The sequence below is a fragment of the Rhodnius prolixus genome, unplaced genomic scaffold, assembly GCF_049639745.1.
Source record: "Rhodnius prolixus isolate KJV_2025 unplaced genomic scaffold, Rpr scaffold_7, whole genome shotgun sequence".
Classification (NCBI taxonomy): domain Eukaryota; kingdom Metazoa; phylum Arthropoda; class Insecta; order Hemiptera; family Reduviidae; genus Rhodnius; species Rhodnius prolixus.
The window spans coordinates 7,430,990-7,448,898 of record NW_027411582.1 but is presented as its reverse complement, the minus strand read 5'-3'; the positions used below and the strand labels follow the sequence as shown (position 1 = coordinate 7,448,898).

Here is a 17,909-nt window from a genome sequence, read left to right as displayed (position 1 = left end):
TTTTTTTTTTCTTAGAAGCCTTCTCAAACGTCGAGTTGGTTTCTAATTAAAATAATTGAATCTGATATGCCAAATCCCTACAGGAATTAATAACTCGTAGAAGGCTTTAACCCTCTCCGGCTGATGCAGTAAACCGCATTAAAATACGTGAGAGAAGGGTTCATGATTTCTACCATCCATTTGATAAATGTGTTGGTCGACAAAAACAGTGGATCAGTTTATGCCAGGCTGAAAGACAAAGAAAGAGAGTTGAAATGAAGGATTGGAAATGAACACAAACGCCTTAACTTATGAGTATTAAACAAAATATTAGATCGAAGCAATAATTAGAGAATCATACTGCCAGTCCAAAAACGGGTTCTTCTTCAATATATTTTTCATTTAAGAGCGTTTTCAGCTAAGCATATCTATTTGTTTTGCAAAGGGGTGACTCCTCGAACGGATTCATGAAAAACTGATTATTTCCTTCCAACATAAATATGATCAAGAATCCGTTGGATAATTATAATAAGCCCATTACTATTTTCTCAGGAGCTCTCTGATTTCTTTTCTGTGAGTTGCTGCAAAAGGGATCTAAACAGAAATAACTATCTCAAGGGGTTGGCTTTAAAATAAAATTGTAATATATGTAGGTCATTATGAGTTAGGTCGAATTAAATGTAGTGGTTTCTATTCTAAGCTGGCATCCTTCAATCTAATAGTTCGAATTCGTTGAAAAAAAAAAAAACAAACAAATTAAAAAATATATATTCTTTTGAAAATTTCACTAAAGCTATTTTTGTTAAAACTCTTTTCTTAATATTTCGTCAAACCACATTCAGCATTCGAGCTGATCTGCTTGGCGACTTTTTTAGCGGATCTAAGATAATAAGTGCAGTTAACTAAGTGTTCTCAGCAGAGACTACTCGACAAATTCATGTTTTGCTAAAGACACGATGCTGTTTTTCCGAGGAACAGTTTGCTATTGGTTTGAACGATTACGAAGGGACAATTTTGGTATCTAAGTCTCACCACGCCATGGTAGTCTTTAATAATTTTGAAGTCCATTACAAAAAAAATGGGATTGCTACAAAGAGACCCATGAACTGCCCATGAACTTCGGGCGTTTTGGCGAAGTTTCATGCTAACAATCTACAAACAGTTCCCTAATTACAGAGTAATTCAACTGTTCATCAGAATTAATAGAATTAATTAGACAAACAACTTAAAACAATGCAAATTCGACCCCATGTTGTAAGCATTTATCACAACTTTCTACAAGTAGAGGTAGAAATTTTCCCAATCAAAAGGGTCCACCTAAATAAAGTGGAGTAGATGCTGCTTTCCCATATTTAAGCGGAAATAATACACAATTTTTGATTTTGAACGCAGCTTTGGCGACTTACGACATTTTTAAGATCCGCGCATAATGTGGAATATTCTATAGATCTCCTAAACTATTTGATTATTTCAGATCAAGCTTAATAAAGTAAATACAAACTACTACGTGAGAAAAAGCAAGGACTTAAAAATAATCAAAATGAAAATTAAACGCATAGAATAACAGAACATAAACTAACAGCTATGCAAGTTATTTTTATTATCTTGTGAGATATCACAAATGTGTTCAATATTTAATATGTATATATTATATAACATAGGTACTAAATATTATAACATTTTTTTTTATAGAATGGATCATTATTTTTAAAATATTACTTTTTTATGGAATGATTATTGTTAAATGTTATTACAATTACTATATTTTCTTTAACAGCTTTGTTGTATTTTATTTATTCTCTTTTTTCAAAAAAATTATAGATACATAGTTTCGTTTTCTTTATTTTCTCATATATACTTTTATTTTACTTTTTTCAATATATATATAAATTTATATATAATATAAAACATCAATATTCTCAATATATATATATTTATGTAATATATTGCCAACATTTTTCTTTGGTTTATTTTTTAAAAATAAAATATTGTGAAAGTAAATTGTAAGGTTTGGGTTTTCTTCTCTTGCTTTTTTTTTTTTACACTAAAGTTGTATATTATCTATCTTATTAAGGCAGTAATAATTAAAACAACACGAAATTGATTTAAACCTTCGAAGAAATAAAATACGAACAAAAAAAAATTGCAACATCTTAGAAGAAGTAAAGTAACACGTTTGAAACTTTCCCAGTTTATTTTACATCAAGCTAAGTAGTAAATGATTTCAACTGAGAAAAAATGACGAATAAAGAAGAAATTGATCTGCTTGAAAAAACAAATCAAGTTTATGTGAAGGTTTTATTTAATAGATTAATCAATTATGTCTGGTATTTTATGGGAAAGTAGAGCAGTGAAGTACCTTGGGCAAGAATTGTGTAACAACTCGATTAAACGTCTCCAAAAGAAGAGATCATCAATATGATGAAACAGGTTTCTCTTTTCAAAAATCGCAATAGGTTGGGCGAAAACCAATATCTTCCGTGCTTCTTCCAGTCTATCCTTGAGGCAGGAGTGATCAAAGCAAAGCGAAGATTGCGCCTTGATAAGATTGGAAAATGGGTAAAGAAACGTTACTTAAAATAAGGTAAAAGTAACCTTATTGTTTTCAAATAGACAATTAAATGGTGAAAATTATTGAGTCTAAGTTTCATTTAATATGTATACATTAAATTATCAAAAAATAGTATTTTCTCTTTATAAACCAGGTAATTGTGATCATTAAAGAATCCAAAGAAACAAGTACGCCTTAGGTGGTTGGATCATGTGGAACGGATGGAACCAGAGCGCTTGCTCAGAAAGATGCTGTATATGGCACTCCACCACGATCGAGAGGAATGGAGGAGGCTGGTTGAAGAGGCACGGGTCTTTTCAGGACTGTAGCGCCCCAGAAGAAGAAGAAACAATCCAGTACCCAACTATCTCTTGGAAAAAAAATAAGACACAACGAAAGACAATAACTTAGTTATGCTTAATATAATTTTAAATTTTAGTCAGTTGTCTATAAAAAAAAAAAAAAGAAGCTCGCTGTATTTATCTGGTCCTTACCTAGTTTTTTACTTTAAGCTTTGCGTTACTTAGTCTTACGGTAAAAAATGTGAAAGTAATGTTGAACTCAACTCTCATGTACTTTTAGTAAACAATTACATTAAATGGTTAAATAAAAATAAATGAATAGCCACCAGTATAGATCGTAAACTTCATTATTCCATGGGATTGTAACGCATTATTAAACGAAAAATAGTTTTTCTTTAAAATCATTTCCTACATCTAGTTTTATTAAACTAAATGTGAAAGTTCCTAACTTTATTTTACTCCTTCTGAGTGGCGCAATTATCTATTCGGAACGTACAAAACACAAAAACATAATTATATTATTTTTGTTTTTTAATCTTAACATTATGAACACTTAAAAAAAGGAAATGAATAATAACTCAAAAAATAAACTATAAAGAAAGAAACGAAAGAAGAAAAAAATTATCATTTTGGAATTTCTATCACATCTAAGTCTGGTCAAACATTGTATTCTTTATTAATATTGTATGTTATCAAATTTACTTCTAGAAATAAATATTTTTTCCGAAATTAAAATACAAAAGATATTAGTTTTATCAATTTAAAAATAAAAACATTCACTATATAAATGAATATTTTTTATGCTGGTATTCTTTTAAATTTTAAATTTAGTAAATAGCTAAAAATTTATGGTGTTTACTATTTCTATAATTATTTTTTACACAAAAGGGACCAACACTTTTTTTATATTTTTATACAATACCTTATCTTTTTTAGTTAGGTTTTAATAATTTTTTTTTGTTGTTAAATTAATTTTCTCATTAAAAACCATTAACTTAAACAATTTAAGTAAATCTATATTTGTATACTAGTTTACAAAAAAGAAAGCAAACATGTTCATAAAAAAAAAGTCACAGGTTTAATACCTGTGTACGATATCCATGAATGACGAGTAGATTCTATAGGTTCTCGAAAAGAGTCTGGGGAAAATGGCTGGCTGTCATTGAAGAGATTCAAAGATAACTTAACTGCTTTGGAGATAAATGATCTGAACGGTGAGAGTCGCAAGTCTCACCAAAAATAATTAGGCTCACGTAAACAATACACGTCGCCAGGATGCCGTTAAATGATAAGCTCAGATATAAAAAAAGAGTGTGCACAAGCCACAGTTTAAGATCAGTGGATGGTTTATAAAAGAAGCTGGAACCCTACTACCGTTAACTAGAAAACGGTGGAGCAATTGACAGAAATGACTGGCGGAGTTAAATGGAAGATATCCAGACCCTGCAAAAAGTAGTTGTATCACCGCTAAAGAATACATCTTCAGAATAAGTCAATACTTACAAAATACTTTGACCATGGACGGCCTTTCGGATTATCGTAGCCCTCTTATGAGGCTGCCTGCGGAGCATATCTGTACAAAATTGGCGTCAAACAGATGGCAAATTGTAATTAATGCAATAAGAATGATAATTTTTAGACACAGTGTTGGAATGCCCGAAATATGAAGATGAAAGAAACAAAAATTTTCAGCATAGTGAGCACAGAACGTATGGAGAGGCCCCTTTCCGTTTTGAAGACACAGTATTTTCGAGTAATGCTAGCATGTTGATCGGATTGTTAAAGATGATCAAACAGTCTGTCGGCGTTTAATATGAGGGGGTATGAAAGATGAGTAAATGAGCAGTGCTTCGGTGTGGTTGGAGTGTCTGGTGTGCCACCCATCTTGTTTTATCTCGATTTATATTCTCTGTTCATAGTGTGGATGCATTCTTGGTACATTCTTGACCGTAAATATTGACGTGGACATTTGCCGCATGGATATTTGATTGTACTATGAAATTTAACTTTTTAAACAGCTCTTCATCTTGTTTACAAATAAAAAAAACTTTTCTTTTTAAAATAGTAAAAACCATAATATACAAATAGTGTCCGAAACTTGCGAGAAATAATTAAGAAATTGGGCTTCATAAAGACTTTCACGGGCCTTCGCCGATAATAATAATATTAATTCAAGGTCAATCGACCAACCATAATCAATTTAGCTGTACAATAATTTTCCATTGAGAAATTGAAAACAGTTCAACAATTCAACGTGCCAACTAGATTAACGCTCACCATTAACAGACTCACACTTAAAGAAGAACTTATACACACAGAAGAAAAAAATAAATTGTTGGACATCTAATTGAGCTGATTTTTTTTTTTTTTTTTTTTAACAGTTTCATTTCTTATTAAGAAAAGCAGGATCTTAATTAAAAAAGCAGTAAGCTTAACTTAACTGCCAATGAAATCAGAAAAGATATTTTTTTTCTTTAATAAAATAATATTAAGCTATTGGTTTCCATATTTTCACAAGTTTTAGTTGCAGGAAGCAATTAGTATGTCTGTAAATGGGATAATATCTGAAAATTTTAAATAGCACTCTTAAAATCACACCAGAAGAAACTACCAAAACAATCACATTTGTGGCACTGGGTACAGTCTTTCGCTTTTTATTAATACAAATAAATCAATCATGGGCTAGATGAAAGCGAATAATCAAAAAGTACTTAAAAGAGTAAATCCACAAAGAAAAGCTAAGTAAACAATATAGCCTAGAAAAATAATACCTTTCGAGGTATCACATGATCTAAACCAAAGCTTACGATGAATTCTTTGAATTGAAAACAATTGAAATACAAAACAAATATTTATATTTTTGGAGACAAATACCCATTATTTTATGACAGAAAGGATTTCCTTCATTGTTTCTACTACCATTATAATTACAGTATTATAACCTAAATATAAAGTACATATTAAAATAATAATACATTATTTGTTCTTTAATAGAGAAAAAAAACTATCAAAGAAAACACATTTAACTTCTACTTTCAACAAAGGAAAACAGATCAATCAAAATTTTTGCGAACAAGACTTTCTTAAAATAATAAATTTGCCAAATAATATGATTTTTTTTTCTTCAGAGAAGTTAATATTAAAGCCAAAAAATCCTGAAAAAAATTTAATGAAGTTACCATATTCTCTGAAAAAAAAAAGATGAAAAATTTGGCTGTTGGACATGCACAAAGTTCGGGAAGTAAATTTAGCGCCACATAAATTTATAATAACTTTGTTATTATTATTTTTTCTCAAAATAGTGAATAAAATATCTATTAATATTTATAAATATTCACAAAATAGAATACTACTATATTTTTTTTTTTTTTTAAAGTTATTAAAAATAAACATGTTTAACAGTAAGGAAAAAGTAAATATATAATATTATTTAACAGTCATTTTTATTATTTATTTTTTTAAAAAATAAATTGTATTAGAACTGCACCCAATTAGGATTGCTCGGAGTTGTGGCAGTGCTAAAACAATAGAAAATAATAATAAACGAAGGAAATTTAAAAAAAGATAAGTTCTATGGGAGGGGTATACATAGAGTTTACTCATCAAAATGTTAGTTAACTGAATTTGCTAAAAATTACGTGCATTATCTATAAGTTACTGGTCTATTCTCTTTAGTCACCTTCCCAACAAATGAACTTGAAATTTCCAATATTGGAAACAGTCCTAGATAGCTTATTCTGAAGTCACTTCTCTCTGAAATTTTTCTGTTCCACCTTCAATTTTTTTTTTTTTTATTGTTCCATTCTTTGATGCTTTGAGTTTTAAATGGAAGAGAAAAGTTATAGGTCCACCTCAAATGATTCCTTCTGTTTTTCTTGGTGTCACAAATGGAACGCTTGCTATCATCAATTGGACAACAGCTTGAATCTATTGATGACCATATCCGTTCAACCTTCCCACCATTTAACTAATCATTCAAATGTTTAAGCAAAAAAATAAATTCGCTGGTACGTGAAAAATCGTTGCCTAGGTGTCTGCCAAGATGAATATATGCTCTTTACTTTCAGCTATTCTTGTTAGAATAAGCATCAAAATCGTACACCAATTGAATTTTCACTGATTTACCCATTTTAGCCAGAGAAATATATTTACTACCTTAAAGATAACCTTTCTATCTCAGAAAGACTCAAAAGAACACACTAATAGTAATTCTAGTGAAAAATAACGAAAATGGGATACAATTATACTTTTCCTTGTAAGTAAATAGAAAGAAAATGAATAAGAAATATTTTTGTATATTCAACGTTTCCCTTAATACATAAAGTTAATTTACATTAAATATTTAATAGCATAATTGCAACGCTACATGCAATTTTGAACTGCAATGGAAAAAAAGAAAAAGATAGAAATCCAGGTGTAGGGGAATAATTATATTACATGATATTGACTGCCCAGCAGAAACTCCATGAGAGTCACGCAATATTAAAAAACAAAAATCGTTTCTTAGTAGCCCCAGTCTACATTATATTTAACATACGTTGATATATATACTTTCTCGCTTATTAAAAACTGTAAAGCAACAAACCAAACATGATTTTGGCAAAAGTACCAATAAAGGCACTTGAATCACGCCAATTAGTCGATCATCAAAAACTACTCCCTCTCCAAGCCCCCCAAAAAACGCATACTCACCCTGGGCTAGGTGCCGAAGCGAATTCACCCCAAGATTCCGGTTTAGTGTTTGGTGCAGCATGCGATGGCGATGAATTTACTGAAGGAGCAGGTGGAGGTGCAATCTTAACACCACCCGGAGGTGGAGGTAGAAGACCACCGCCACTCGTTCTAGCTTTGGGCTTACTCGTCGCTTCAGATCCATCTTTTTTCTGCAATTATTAATTATGGGGTTTACACAATGTTTTTGCTAAGATAATTTATATACTTATATTAAGATAAATTTATATATTAATTTTCAAAATTAAGTAATCTTTAATCACCATTAATATAAGAGAAAAAAAATGTTGATACTCATGTATAATGTAATAATAATATATAAAACATAATTCCTATTATGAAGGTGGGAAAAATAAAATAGTTTTATCATTTTTATTGACCAGATATACGAATCTGACGATGGAAGTGAATTTTTGCGATTCTGAGTTCCATTGGCAGCAAAGGAAATGTTCTGCAGCAAAAGCAAACAGAAAAATTCGTGAAGTTGAAGAGTAAAGAATCATTAGAGTTGCTGATGAACACTGCTGATGGTATTATGGTTCCACAATGAACTTAAATAATATAAACTTTTTTAAAATTATTTTACGATAATGAATAGTATTGTCTTGATTCAATTATTTTTTAGAATACGGATTTGTAATGAAATAAATTAAAATTCATTAAATAGTGTCATATGTGACAGAATAGTAACTGAAATAAAGTAAACAAGAAGATGGCATACAAACATCTTCCTGGGGAAACAATTAAAAATGAAGATCACATCGAAGATGTTTCTCGCATTGAATGCTTTATTTATGGCTAGCAGATATCTCAATATTTAAATCCTTTAACGAGTTGTATGAACGATATCACGCATGAACAAATGAAAGAAAAATGTCAATACCTATTTACTACAATGGAGAATAAGAACATAATGTGTAGAAAAGAATAGGACAAGGTAACCGTTATTTAAAAAAAATACGTACTAGATAAGTACTAGCTTTGGCTCAAAAATATTTGACTTTAGCCAAACGAAAACGACAATTCTTCCTACATATGATTAAACAACATACCAACATAAACCACTAACCATGTGCATTGACACTGACCCATTAGAAAATTTAAAAGCTGATACCTAATTAGATCTGGCACATTTATAATAATCATTTGCCCTGATCGACATTTCATTTAACGTCACAGAACAAGAAAGTTTTTCTTATAAACCTAAGAAATGGTATCGGCTTGTATTCTTATACCACCCCAAAGACGACAAACCACTAAAGAATGAGATGGCTCATTATCAATATCTAATATTTTGTTTTTTAATATAAAACAATAAAACTTCAGTAAAAAAAAGTCGTTTTTACCCACCCTAGAAAAATAAAATGTAAGAACGTTTCGTTCGAAAGTCAAATTCGTAGCATGCACGTTTATTTCATCAGTTTCGTGTAGATATTTCCACTTCAAGTAAGTTACCATCTCGCTCTACACTTGCTGAATAAGGGACGTTACAGGGTGTATATGAAAGTGTTCATTCAAAATGTTTATAAATCGTAAAACATTTTGTAAAAATAATGAAAGCTAGTAATTGTTTAGTGCATATGTAATATTTTAGACTTGTATTTTATGTGAAGATACCTGTCATTCTTTCCTAACTCATTCTATGTTACAGCGCCATTGTGTTGTAGATACTGTCCGGTTGGAGACTGTATTTGAGTAAGTTGAGTCTGTGTTGATATATTGGTTCAAGAGTATTTTTGTTCCTTAATAATGTATATGGTTATTTATATCGGACTTTGATTTTTCTCCAGTTTGGTTAGATTTCTGGCCCGTGTGGACAAAGTAGTTTATTTTTGCAGTTGCTGTCTGTAGGGGCTGTTAATTAATTGAGGTATTACTAGCAGTCGAAATCTCTACACCTAACTGAACAATCTAACTCTGTTGATGGATGAAAGCACTAAACTGGTCAGGAATACATTGCATTCTACGACGGTTAAACAAATTTTATACATCCGGGAGAGATTTTAACAATTTATCTTTCTAATGATAAAGTTGTGAATCACCGAAAAACAATTATTGCATCACATTATTAAGTATTCATAATTTAATACCAGGAAAATGTTCGTGAATATTATTTAAACAAAAAATAAAAATTTTAAATTCACAATTATCAGACTGAAAAAACAAAATGAACTGACTGTTATCTTCATATTTATTTTGATCGTTTCACCATCCTTAAATCTCAAATCCAATTCAGGCTTAGGAACATCTTTTTCCTTCTCAATTTCTTCAGATTTTTTTAGCCAATTGAAATGATCTTGCAAAGCTACGTTAAGATCAAAACTATCAGATCTGTCGGAAAATCCCACACCTATAAATGCTGTTCTCCCTGAATAAATAAATAAATGAGTGAATAAAGAGTTACTAGTCTTCATAAATTTCAATAATATTTATACTATTTTTAAACAGCTTCCAGAAAGTTTTCCATGTTAAAAAGTGCTCATTTAATATATAATTTTAAGCACAATATGGATATTTCCAACGAGGACAATGTCATCGTTTTGTGCTAAATTAAACTTATTAAATTAATACTCTTTTACTCACCATTGTCATCTTGAATCCTAAGAACAAAATATCGAGAGGAATCAGAAACTGGTTGAATAGCAATGCCAGGATACTTATCAACTGGACATTTAGCGAATAATTCACCAGTTGTTTTATCTTCCAATTTCAGATAAACTTCCTTATCTTTGGAAACAAGCCTCATACGTCCAGTCCATTGAGGCTCGTTTAAGTTCCAGTCGGCAGCTCTGAAAGGTAGTTACAGTTAAATGAAAAGAGAGAACAAAAAAGTGATTACTATTTTTTTTTTTTTCCAAACGACCTAAAAATATTACTTATGTCCTCTGTTCGTAGTCAATGGTGGCACTTTAAATACGAAAACCTCATTCTTAACCAACAACACACTCTCATAAGTATCCATCTTTTCCAAACAAAATGTATTGATAATCAAGCTGGAACAGAATTTAACAAATTCACTATTTATTCACTTATACTTCAACTTCAACAAGAACACACTCCTCTGTCCTCACCTCCAGTAATTCCACCACCAGTCCAGCGAGTCAATAATGCCAACTTATATCATACTAATCATTATTTCATTATACTTCATATTTGGTATTACGTAAAATAACATTATTCACTTAATTAAATAAGTTTTAAAGAATAGCATAGACATTTAAATGTAAATTCCTTCTTTTACACTAATTTTTTTTTTGTAATTTATCAGGATTATTTTATCATTTCTTGTGGAGCACACTGCTTCTTCAACCATAAAGAAGAAAGTCTCAGATGTTATATGTCTTCATTCATCTGCTGGTGTTGTTTTAACAGTGAAATAATTGTGGCCGATTATGTAAACGTTTTTCATTTACTTTCTAAAATCAAAATGACTAGTGTAAAGTGTATTACGTTTGTATTTCTGTACATAATTGTTGTACAGATAATACATACAAATTCACGCACTTCTAATCTATGGAAATTAAGCATGGATGGTAATATTATTGAAGCTGGTAATTTTCAAAAATTACCTTACCATCCTGAAGATATAATTGATGATCCTATATTTAATATAATCACTTCAACCGTCCATTATGGAAAGTCTTGGACAAAAAGAAGTGTAGACACTAATTACTGTACTGATTGTCAAAATGTTAGTGCATCTTATGAAAAGTAAGTACAATTTATTCCTTTTTGAGTTTAATGGAAGTCTTCATATACTAATTTATATTATTTACTAAGTCAAAATTCTTTTTAGTGTCACTACTTTAAGTTAATGAAATTTAAAGGAATAATTTAAGTGCCCAATTTGGTTAGTTTGTATCAAGTTCTGTAACACTGAGGTCAATTGTATTTTTGCTTTTGTTTCTAGACGTGAGACAGTATTATTGCCTCAGGAAGTAACGAACAATACAAAAAATCCTGAAGATGATGAAGTCTTGGATTGTGGAAAACCAGTAAATTTTACGTACTATGATAACTTAGTTGGAGTAGCCAATAGGCTTTCTCATCCAAATGTTCCTGAGCCACAGGTACTTAAAATAATAAATAAGTAACCTTGACTAAATATCATGAAGTCCCCAAATTTAAGGTGCACATGCCTACCTATTTCTTTGCGAAACCATAGCAAACGTCGCATTTAGAACACACTTGTTTCTATAGAAGATCAATAATGAACCTGATTCTGGTGAAATATGAAACTCCATCAGTCATTTTTATTTAAGCATTTAAGGTACAGTGAAATAAAGTGGGACCCCACATCCAAACTTCAGAACCAATTCCTGGCTAGTCTAGGAGAAATGTTTTTTGGTCGGTTGTCGGACATCTTGTTTCAGCATTTGACTTTTTCTGACTGACCCGTTTCGAAGACTGGCTGTTTCAGGGGATATCCCTGCCACCTTTGGTTCTTCTAGCTTTTGAGTTGGATAGATAGTTGGTTACATAAGACCCAGCAGGTTCATTCGCAAGTTACTGTACAAGTAATTAATACCTGCAGGAGCCAAAAGGGAAAATCCGCGAGTTTACACTTCTGCCATCCGTACTATTGACCAACTAAGCAAGTATAAATGTGGAGTCATTTCTATATATCGCGGCTAAAGGTTTCAACTCAGGTGATTGCTGCTTATGATAAGAATATTATATTAAGCCAAGCTTTGGTCACACGTGGTTCGAGTCGATACTCTACTTTCAGTTAGATTATTCGAGTGCTTTTTTATAACTTTTCCTTTTGAGATAGTCTGTCGGGTATACAGTCGATGGTCATTTATTTCCTGGTTACTTCAATGCTCAACCAACACCTTCTTCTCTAATCGCTCCAACAGCTTCATTTCTGTCATTTCTCTTCGTACTGTAAGAAAGAGATGTTTTGAATTTCCATAATGCTGCAGAGGTAGACTTAGTGGTAACTGTTATTACTCTCAAAGCTTTATTTGTACATCTGATGTGCTAATGAGGCATACTAAAATATTAAGCATTTAGCTAATCCTTGATGCAATGTAGGGTTCTTCTGTAGAAGTGGTCCTACATCCATTTACTTCGAATCTAGCTGATGATTTTGGTCAAATCGTTGAAGTACCTTCTTCTCTGAAGTACCTCAGAATTTCTGATAGCTGTTTAAGGGTAGGCTTGAAATCTTGTTTACAAGATACTAGAAATTGCATAGTTACTTTTAATTTTGGTTTTACCCATATTTATTTTATTTTCCAGGTAGGGTTAATATTTAAGAAAAAGAGCACCGACATTGATGTGGCTGCTTTAGAAAGGAAGCTAAAGAAAGCCAAACGTGAGAAGCCAAAGTCTGTACAATTGTACAATCAAATTGGAAATTTCTGGAGACTTAAGGGTGATACTTATAAGTCAATAGAATGTTTTAGAAGGGCTCTTGCTGTTTCACCACATAACGCGGAAGTAAGTGAAATTGACCTAATTTAAATGACGTTTCAAGTTTCCATTTTTTGTTTTGTTTTAATTTTGTAGTTTAATTTTCAGATTAAAGCTGATACTACAGTTTCACAATTTCATAAAATTTTCAGGTACTATTGAACTTGGCAAGAGTGTTGTTCACTTTGCAATATCTGGATGATGCCATTTATTTAACCAGGAGATCCCTCGAAGTGCAGCCGCCAGATAAGAGTGCCTGGCAGCAATATTTCACGCTCGGGGAAATTTTCAAAGTAAGACCGTTTTTCTTATACTGCAATTAGGTACGATTTCTCTATTCTTATAGCTTAATTTCTCTTAACATTCTTCTTCATTTATTCAACTGCCAATAAAATTTTGATTTTCTTTATTTGTGCGAGTTGACTTTTGTAATCACAAGTTCTTAAAACATCCTGATAACCTTTCTGTATCACGTACTGAGTACAATTTTGTTAGGAAGAACTATTGAAAGATATACTTATATTTGAGACCCATACCGTCAAGGGAATGGCACAATAAGTATTTTTTTTTGGTGCGATTTCTTTGCAAGACTCACACCGGGTTTTAATCAATCAAGGTCCGTGCATTCCTTTGGGTGCTTCAGCCTAGATTTATTTTTGTTAAGGCTTATGGTCACTATCAAGAAGCTTCGCTACACATGCGCCACTGTCTTCACCTGAGACCAGGTTTTGATCCAGCGGTTTCCGCTCTCAAAGATCTCGAAGCAACTCCAGACAACAATATACACATATACACACTTCTTATAATTGTTTGCTTGGTAAGTAAACATAAAAATTACAAAAATAATTTTTTTCATTTTACCAGCTACAAAAATTAAAATATTTGATTTCAGGTGCTTGGAGTCCTTCTAGTGATAATATCATCTATGGACTCAAATCTTGAAAGTGAATATCCAGAAGTGAAAGGCCAACGTCATTTTAATAGAGCAATGGCCATGAGATCACTAAAAATGGGCATCTCGCCGAGAGCTTTACGCTCAAAACGTTACAGCGGAACTTGCGGTTGATATAATGAAAGATATATTGGTCAGTATATTTTACTTCTTTAACAAAGAATAAAAAACACAAATCTCTCTATTTACGTATGTATACAATATATTTCTCTTTCTTTCTCTCAAATTTAATAATTAAAAAAAGCGAATAATTGATATTCTGAATAAGCGCGCATGGAATAAATAAATTTACGACAAAAAGTAATAATAATAATTAAAATCACAAATGCATTATTGGAAGAAATACTTAATTATATTTAAAGATCTTAAATTAATTATTGCAATAAAAAAAATTAAAAGTTTTTAAAAATTCTTTAACCTCTCACATTATGCTGAGGGGGTGCTCTGATAGCTTATAAAGTTTCTTAGGTTAATAGAAGTCGAATTTTTTTTTTTTTTTTATTTGTTTTTACATGAAAAACAGAGTGAATTGAAGTTTTTGTTATGGATTACAATCTTATTAACAGTATTACGTCCGAAAATAATTAATGATTTAAGATTTTTGAAATTATTTACTTTCATTATTTCTGAATCCTTAGTTGCTTCTCATGATTATAAAAATAATCAGATAATTTTTGTTTTTTAAGTTTTAGCAATCGTTGGCTATGTTTTCCCTAGCTAAATATGGTGGTGATTCAAATGAAAACCATAATTCATTGTAATTATTAATCTGTTGAGGAAATTCAGAAAAATAATAAATATGCGGGGAATAATAATAAAACTATGGTGCCCAATGGAAAAGCATGTTTTATTTCAGTAGTGCCTGCGTCCGAGGACGTTGAGAATAATTATGATAAAGTAAAACATATCTTAATAATATTCGTGATCCATCTTAATTACACTTCGCGAGCCCACCTTTGAAAGAAGTCTCAGCTAATAAAGGAAATATTCATAAATTTCTGAACACCGGGCTCTTGTAGGATCAGTAGATGAATAAATATCCCTCGCAAAATTTCAAAACTGAAACCATACTCGAAGCCATCACCTAGATTCTGAACGTTCTTCTCATGGATACAATCGTTCTTTTTATTCTACTAAAAAACTGTCATAACAAAACTCGATCAAGCTTATAAGCCGTATTCATAATTTATTTTTTATTCATTTTCTTGGTGTATAAAACATAATTTGTATTAAGAAAAAAAAAAAAAAAATTGATGCCTTAGTCCATTTTTAGATAGCATTTATAAGACCCCGAGAACTCATCTGGATGTGGCATTTCTTTTTAGTAAGAGGCATTGTCGTCTGGAGATAGCATTAGCAATGGATATATCGATTAAGTCTTTCCTCAATTCAAAAATTTCCGTATTCATAATTTCTCACGACAAATGCAACAGACTGGCCCTCTCGGTGTCATGTCTATATTTAAATGAATTACTCCATAGATGATATTCAGGCAAAGACCAACATTTTTGAGATTATATTGTGGCGAAAGATCGGAACAGTTTGTCTTAACATAATCCTTTCTCTCTTTAACCTTCCTTTTGTGATTAATTGATCGGTATTCCTTGCAAGCTCGTGATCTGGTCCGCACCACCAAGGTTTTCTCCCGAGCATGTAAGAAAGAACTGACGTCGCAGGTTGTTCAATGCATTAATTGGGAGTATTCTGTAGTGTTTTATGAGAACTCCACTGCCATAAGTTTTTGAGATCCATTTCCATTAGTTCCTGCTAGTGGGAGTAGACGAGTCATCTCAGCATGGCAGAAGGCTAAATTATCATGGGTATCCCAATGTGGTAGTTACAGTACATATTTTGTTAATATATTTTCACACACGTTAGGTATTTACTTCGCCTAAATTCATTTAGTATACTCTTATTGTTGAAAATGAACAAATGCCCGCATTAACGGAGATACAAAGTCCATGAGACGGATATGTCATTGTTAAAATAAAATGGGCTATATTAATATTCTTTTTAACTGATGAAATTCTAAAACCTCACCGCGTCTTCATTTATCATAGCAACATTTAGTTGCGAGTCAAATACAATAATTTATAAGCTGTAATGAGTTTTCTCATAGGTATCAACCATTTTTTATTGATAAATTTTATTGTTCTTTTTATTTTTCGTTTCTATATTACTAGAATTTCGTGAATTTGGAACTTGAAACGGATTATTATTTATTTATGCGGCGGGTCGAATAATATTCCCCTGGGGTGGGGGCTTTTGCCCACCGGCGGTATAAATTCTAATATAAATTATTGTAAACTCAATTATATTATTCATGTCACCCAAATAATTAAAAAAAATATATTTATTATGAGACTGCTCTTTTTATAGACTGAATTTTAACCAAAATTTCAATATTTATTGTTGGTTGTGTTTTATTTTATAAATCAGCTTGTAAAACGTAATGTATTTATAATTATGTATTTTAGCTAATAAGAAACTAAATTAATTTTTTTAAGCTTCTTAAATTTTTGATTGTTGTCCATAACAAAAATTTCAATATTTTATTTATTTTTATTTTGAAATTGTAATTTTTAATACTATTTGTACCACTCGTAAAACTAGCACAATAAAAACCTAGAGTTGTAAGTTTACTTGTTGTCATTAAACTGATAACAATTCTAGTCTTTAATTGTAATTAAATGAAACACATAAATCTCTAAATATTCCGGTGGTTACCAACTTTTTTTAAAAATAATTAAAAATACAATCGATTTGTATTTAGTTCCTAATTTGTGATTTTTAAACTTCTGTATTATGTACAAAATAAAATAAAAAATGTTACTACTTCTTTTTAGTTATTTTTATGTATATACGTAATTAATTGTGTACTAACTGGAGCTACAATTTTATTTATTTTAATTTTATTAATATTTTTATTTTTACTATTATAGCAAAAACTGAATAGAAGGACAGAGCATCCCTTTTTATTTTTAAATTTAAGTTTGAAATTGATCATGTGTAAATTTAGTAAGACTTTTTTTTGAACTTTTATAAAATAAAGGGAATATTACAAAGCACAATCAATGTTTTAGAGCTGCAAAAAGTATTATTTTAATAACAAAAACAAAAAACTCTGGTCTTAAAATGGTATTGTGTACTGTTGATTAGAATCTCAACAAAAAATACATTTTTTTGTTTAAATTTTATTTATCTGGTATTTTTTTTGCTTTGTTTTGTTCAATTTATTGTTTGTTTTTTTTAAAATTACTATCTAGTGATGTTTGGAGGTGATTAAGGACAATCAGAAACTTAACTTTTGATTATTACCTCAAGTTACACTTAAGCTCTAGGGTGCTATATGTATATTTCTTTCCATGAATTTGATTGTCAAATAATTGTACTTAATATTTTTTGCAATTGATAAGTTTCTTCTTATTTATTTTTATTTTGTTTTTTTTGGAGAAAAATGTAAGGAGAAGGGAAGTTCAAGAAAAATTTTTTGTTGAGGTAAGACACAGAGATTGTAGCTAGTTGAGCCCCATCTTCCAAACAATGGACTGTACCAAAAAGTAAAAAAATTGAAAACAAAAAATGTGTGTAATAAATTGTAAATTATTGTCAAAGCAAAAAAAAAAGACTTTTTTTTCTTTGTTCTAACGCCCGAATTTCCTAAGCTGCATTGTTTTTAAACCAGGACTCTGCTAGTTAGAATTTTCAGAGCCGAACCTAATTCAAATTTTAGTTTCAAAAAGAAAAGTTATAATTTTTTATTACTTTCTCTTAGATCGTATTGGTTTTTTTCTTTCATTCTGATCAGATTTTCCATAGTTCTTACTTTATGATACTCGCCCAATATCAAAAATTGGTACCTCAGATTTGAGTAATTTGACTTCTAATTATAAGGATTAAAAAAGGTTAATGGAAATAAACATCGCATGCAAACGGTATATAAACCTATTCAATACAAAAGCTCTACGGACCGTTG

At 30.6% G+C, this 17,909-nt stretch overlaps 2 protein-coding genes across 3 annotated transcripts; one reads left to right on the top strand and one right to left on the bottom strand.

Annotated features, from left to right (window-relative positions):
• Positions 1 to 1,555: 1,555 nt before the first annotated feature.
• Positions 1,556 to 10,776, bottom strand: LOC141446857 (NECAP-like protein CG9132). 2 transcript variants are annotated; one of them, XM_074113761.1, is made up of 6 exons: positions 10,635 to 10,776; positions 10,440 to 10,556; positions 10,147 to 10,352; positions 9,741 to 9,931; positions 7,525 to 7,715; positions 1,556 to 6,350 (listed from the first exon to the last, which is right to left on the bottom strand). In XM_074113761.1, the coding sequence occupies exons 2-6, from the start codon at positions 10,523 to 10,525 to the stop codon at positions 6,308 to 6,310; spliced, it is 717 nt and encodes a 238-aa protein (XP_073969862.1). In that variant the 5' UTR covers positions 10,526 to 10,556; positions 10,635 to 10,776; the 3' UTR covers positions 1,556 to 6,307. The 2 variants fall into 2 exon arrangements, with proteins under 2 accessions (XP_073969862.1, XP_073969861.1); XM_074113760.1 differs by having other exon boundaries at positions 10,440 to 10,669.
• Positions 10,777 to 10,863: 87 nt separating this feature from the next.
• Positions 10,864 to 17,559, top strand: LOC141446856 (uncharacterized). Its single transcript, XM_074113759.1, has 6 exons — positions 10,864 to 11,274; positions 11,474 to 11,633; positions 12,808 to 13,008; positions 13,134 to 13,274; positions 13,646 to 13,798; positions 13,874 to 17,559. Exons 1-6 carry the CDS (start codon positions 10,901 to 10,903, stop codon positions 14,045 to 14,047), a joined length of 1,203 nt encoding a protein of 400 aa, XP_073969860.1. The 5' UTR covers positions 10,864 to 10,900; the 3' UTR covers positions 14,048 to 17,559.
• The last annotated feature ends 350 nt before the right edge of the window (positions 17,560 to 17,909 follow it).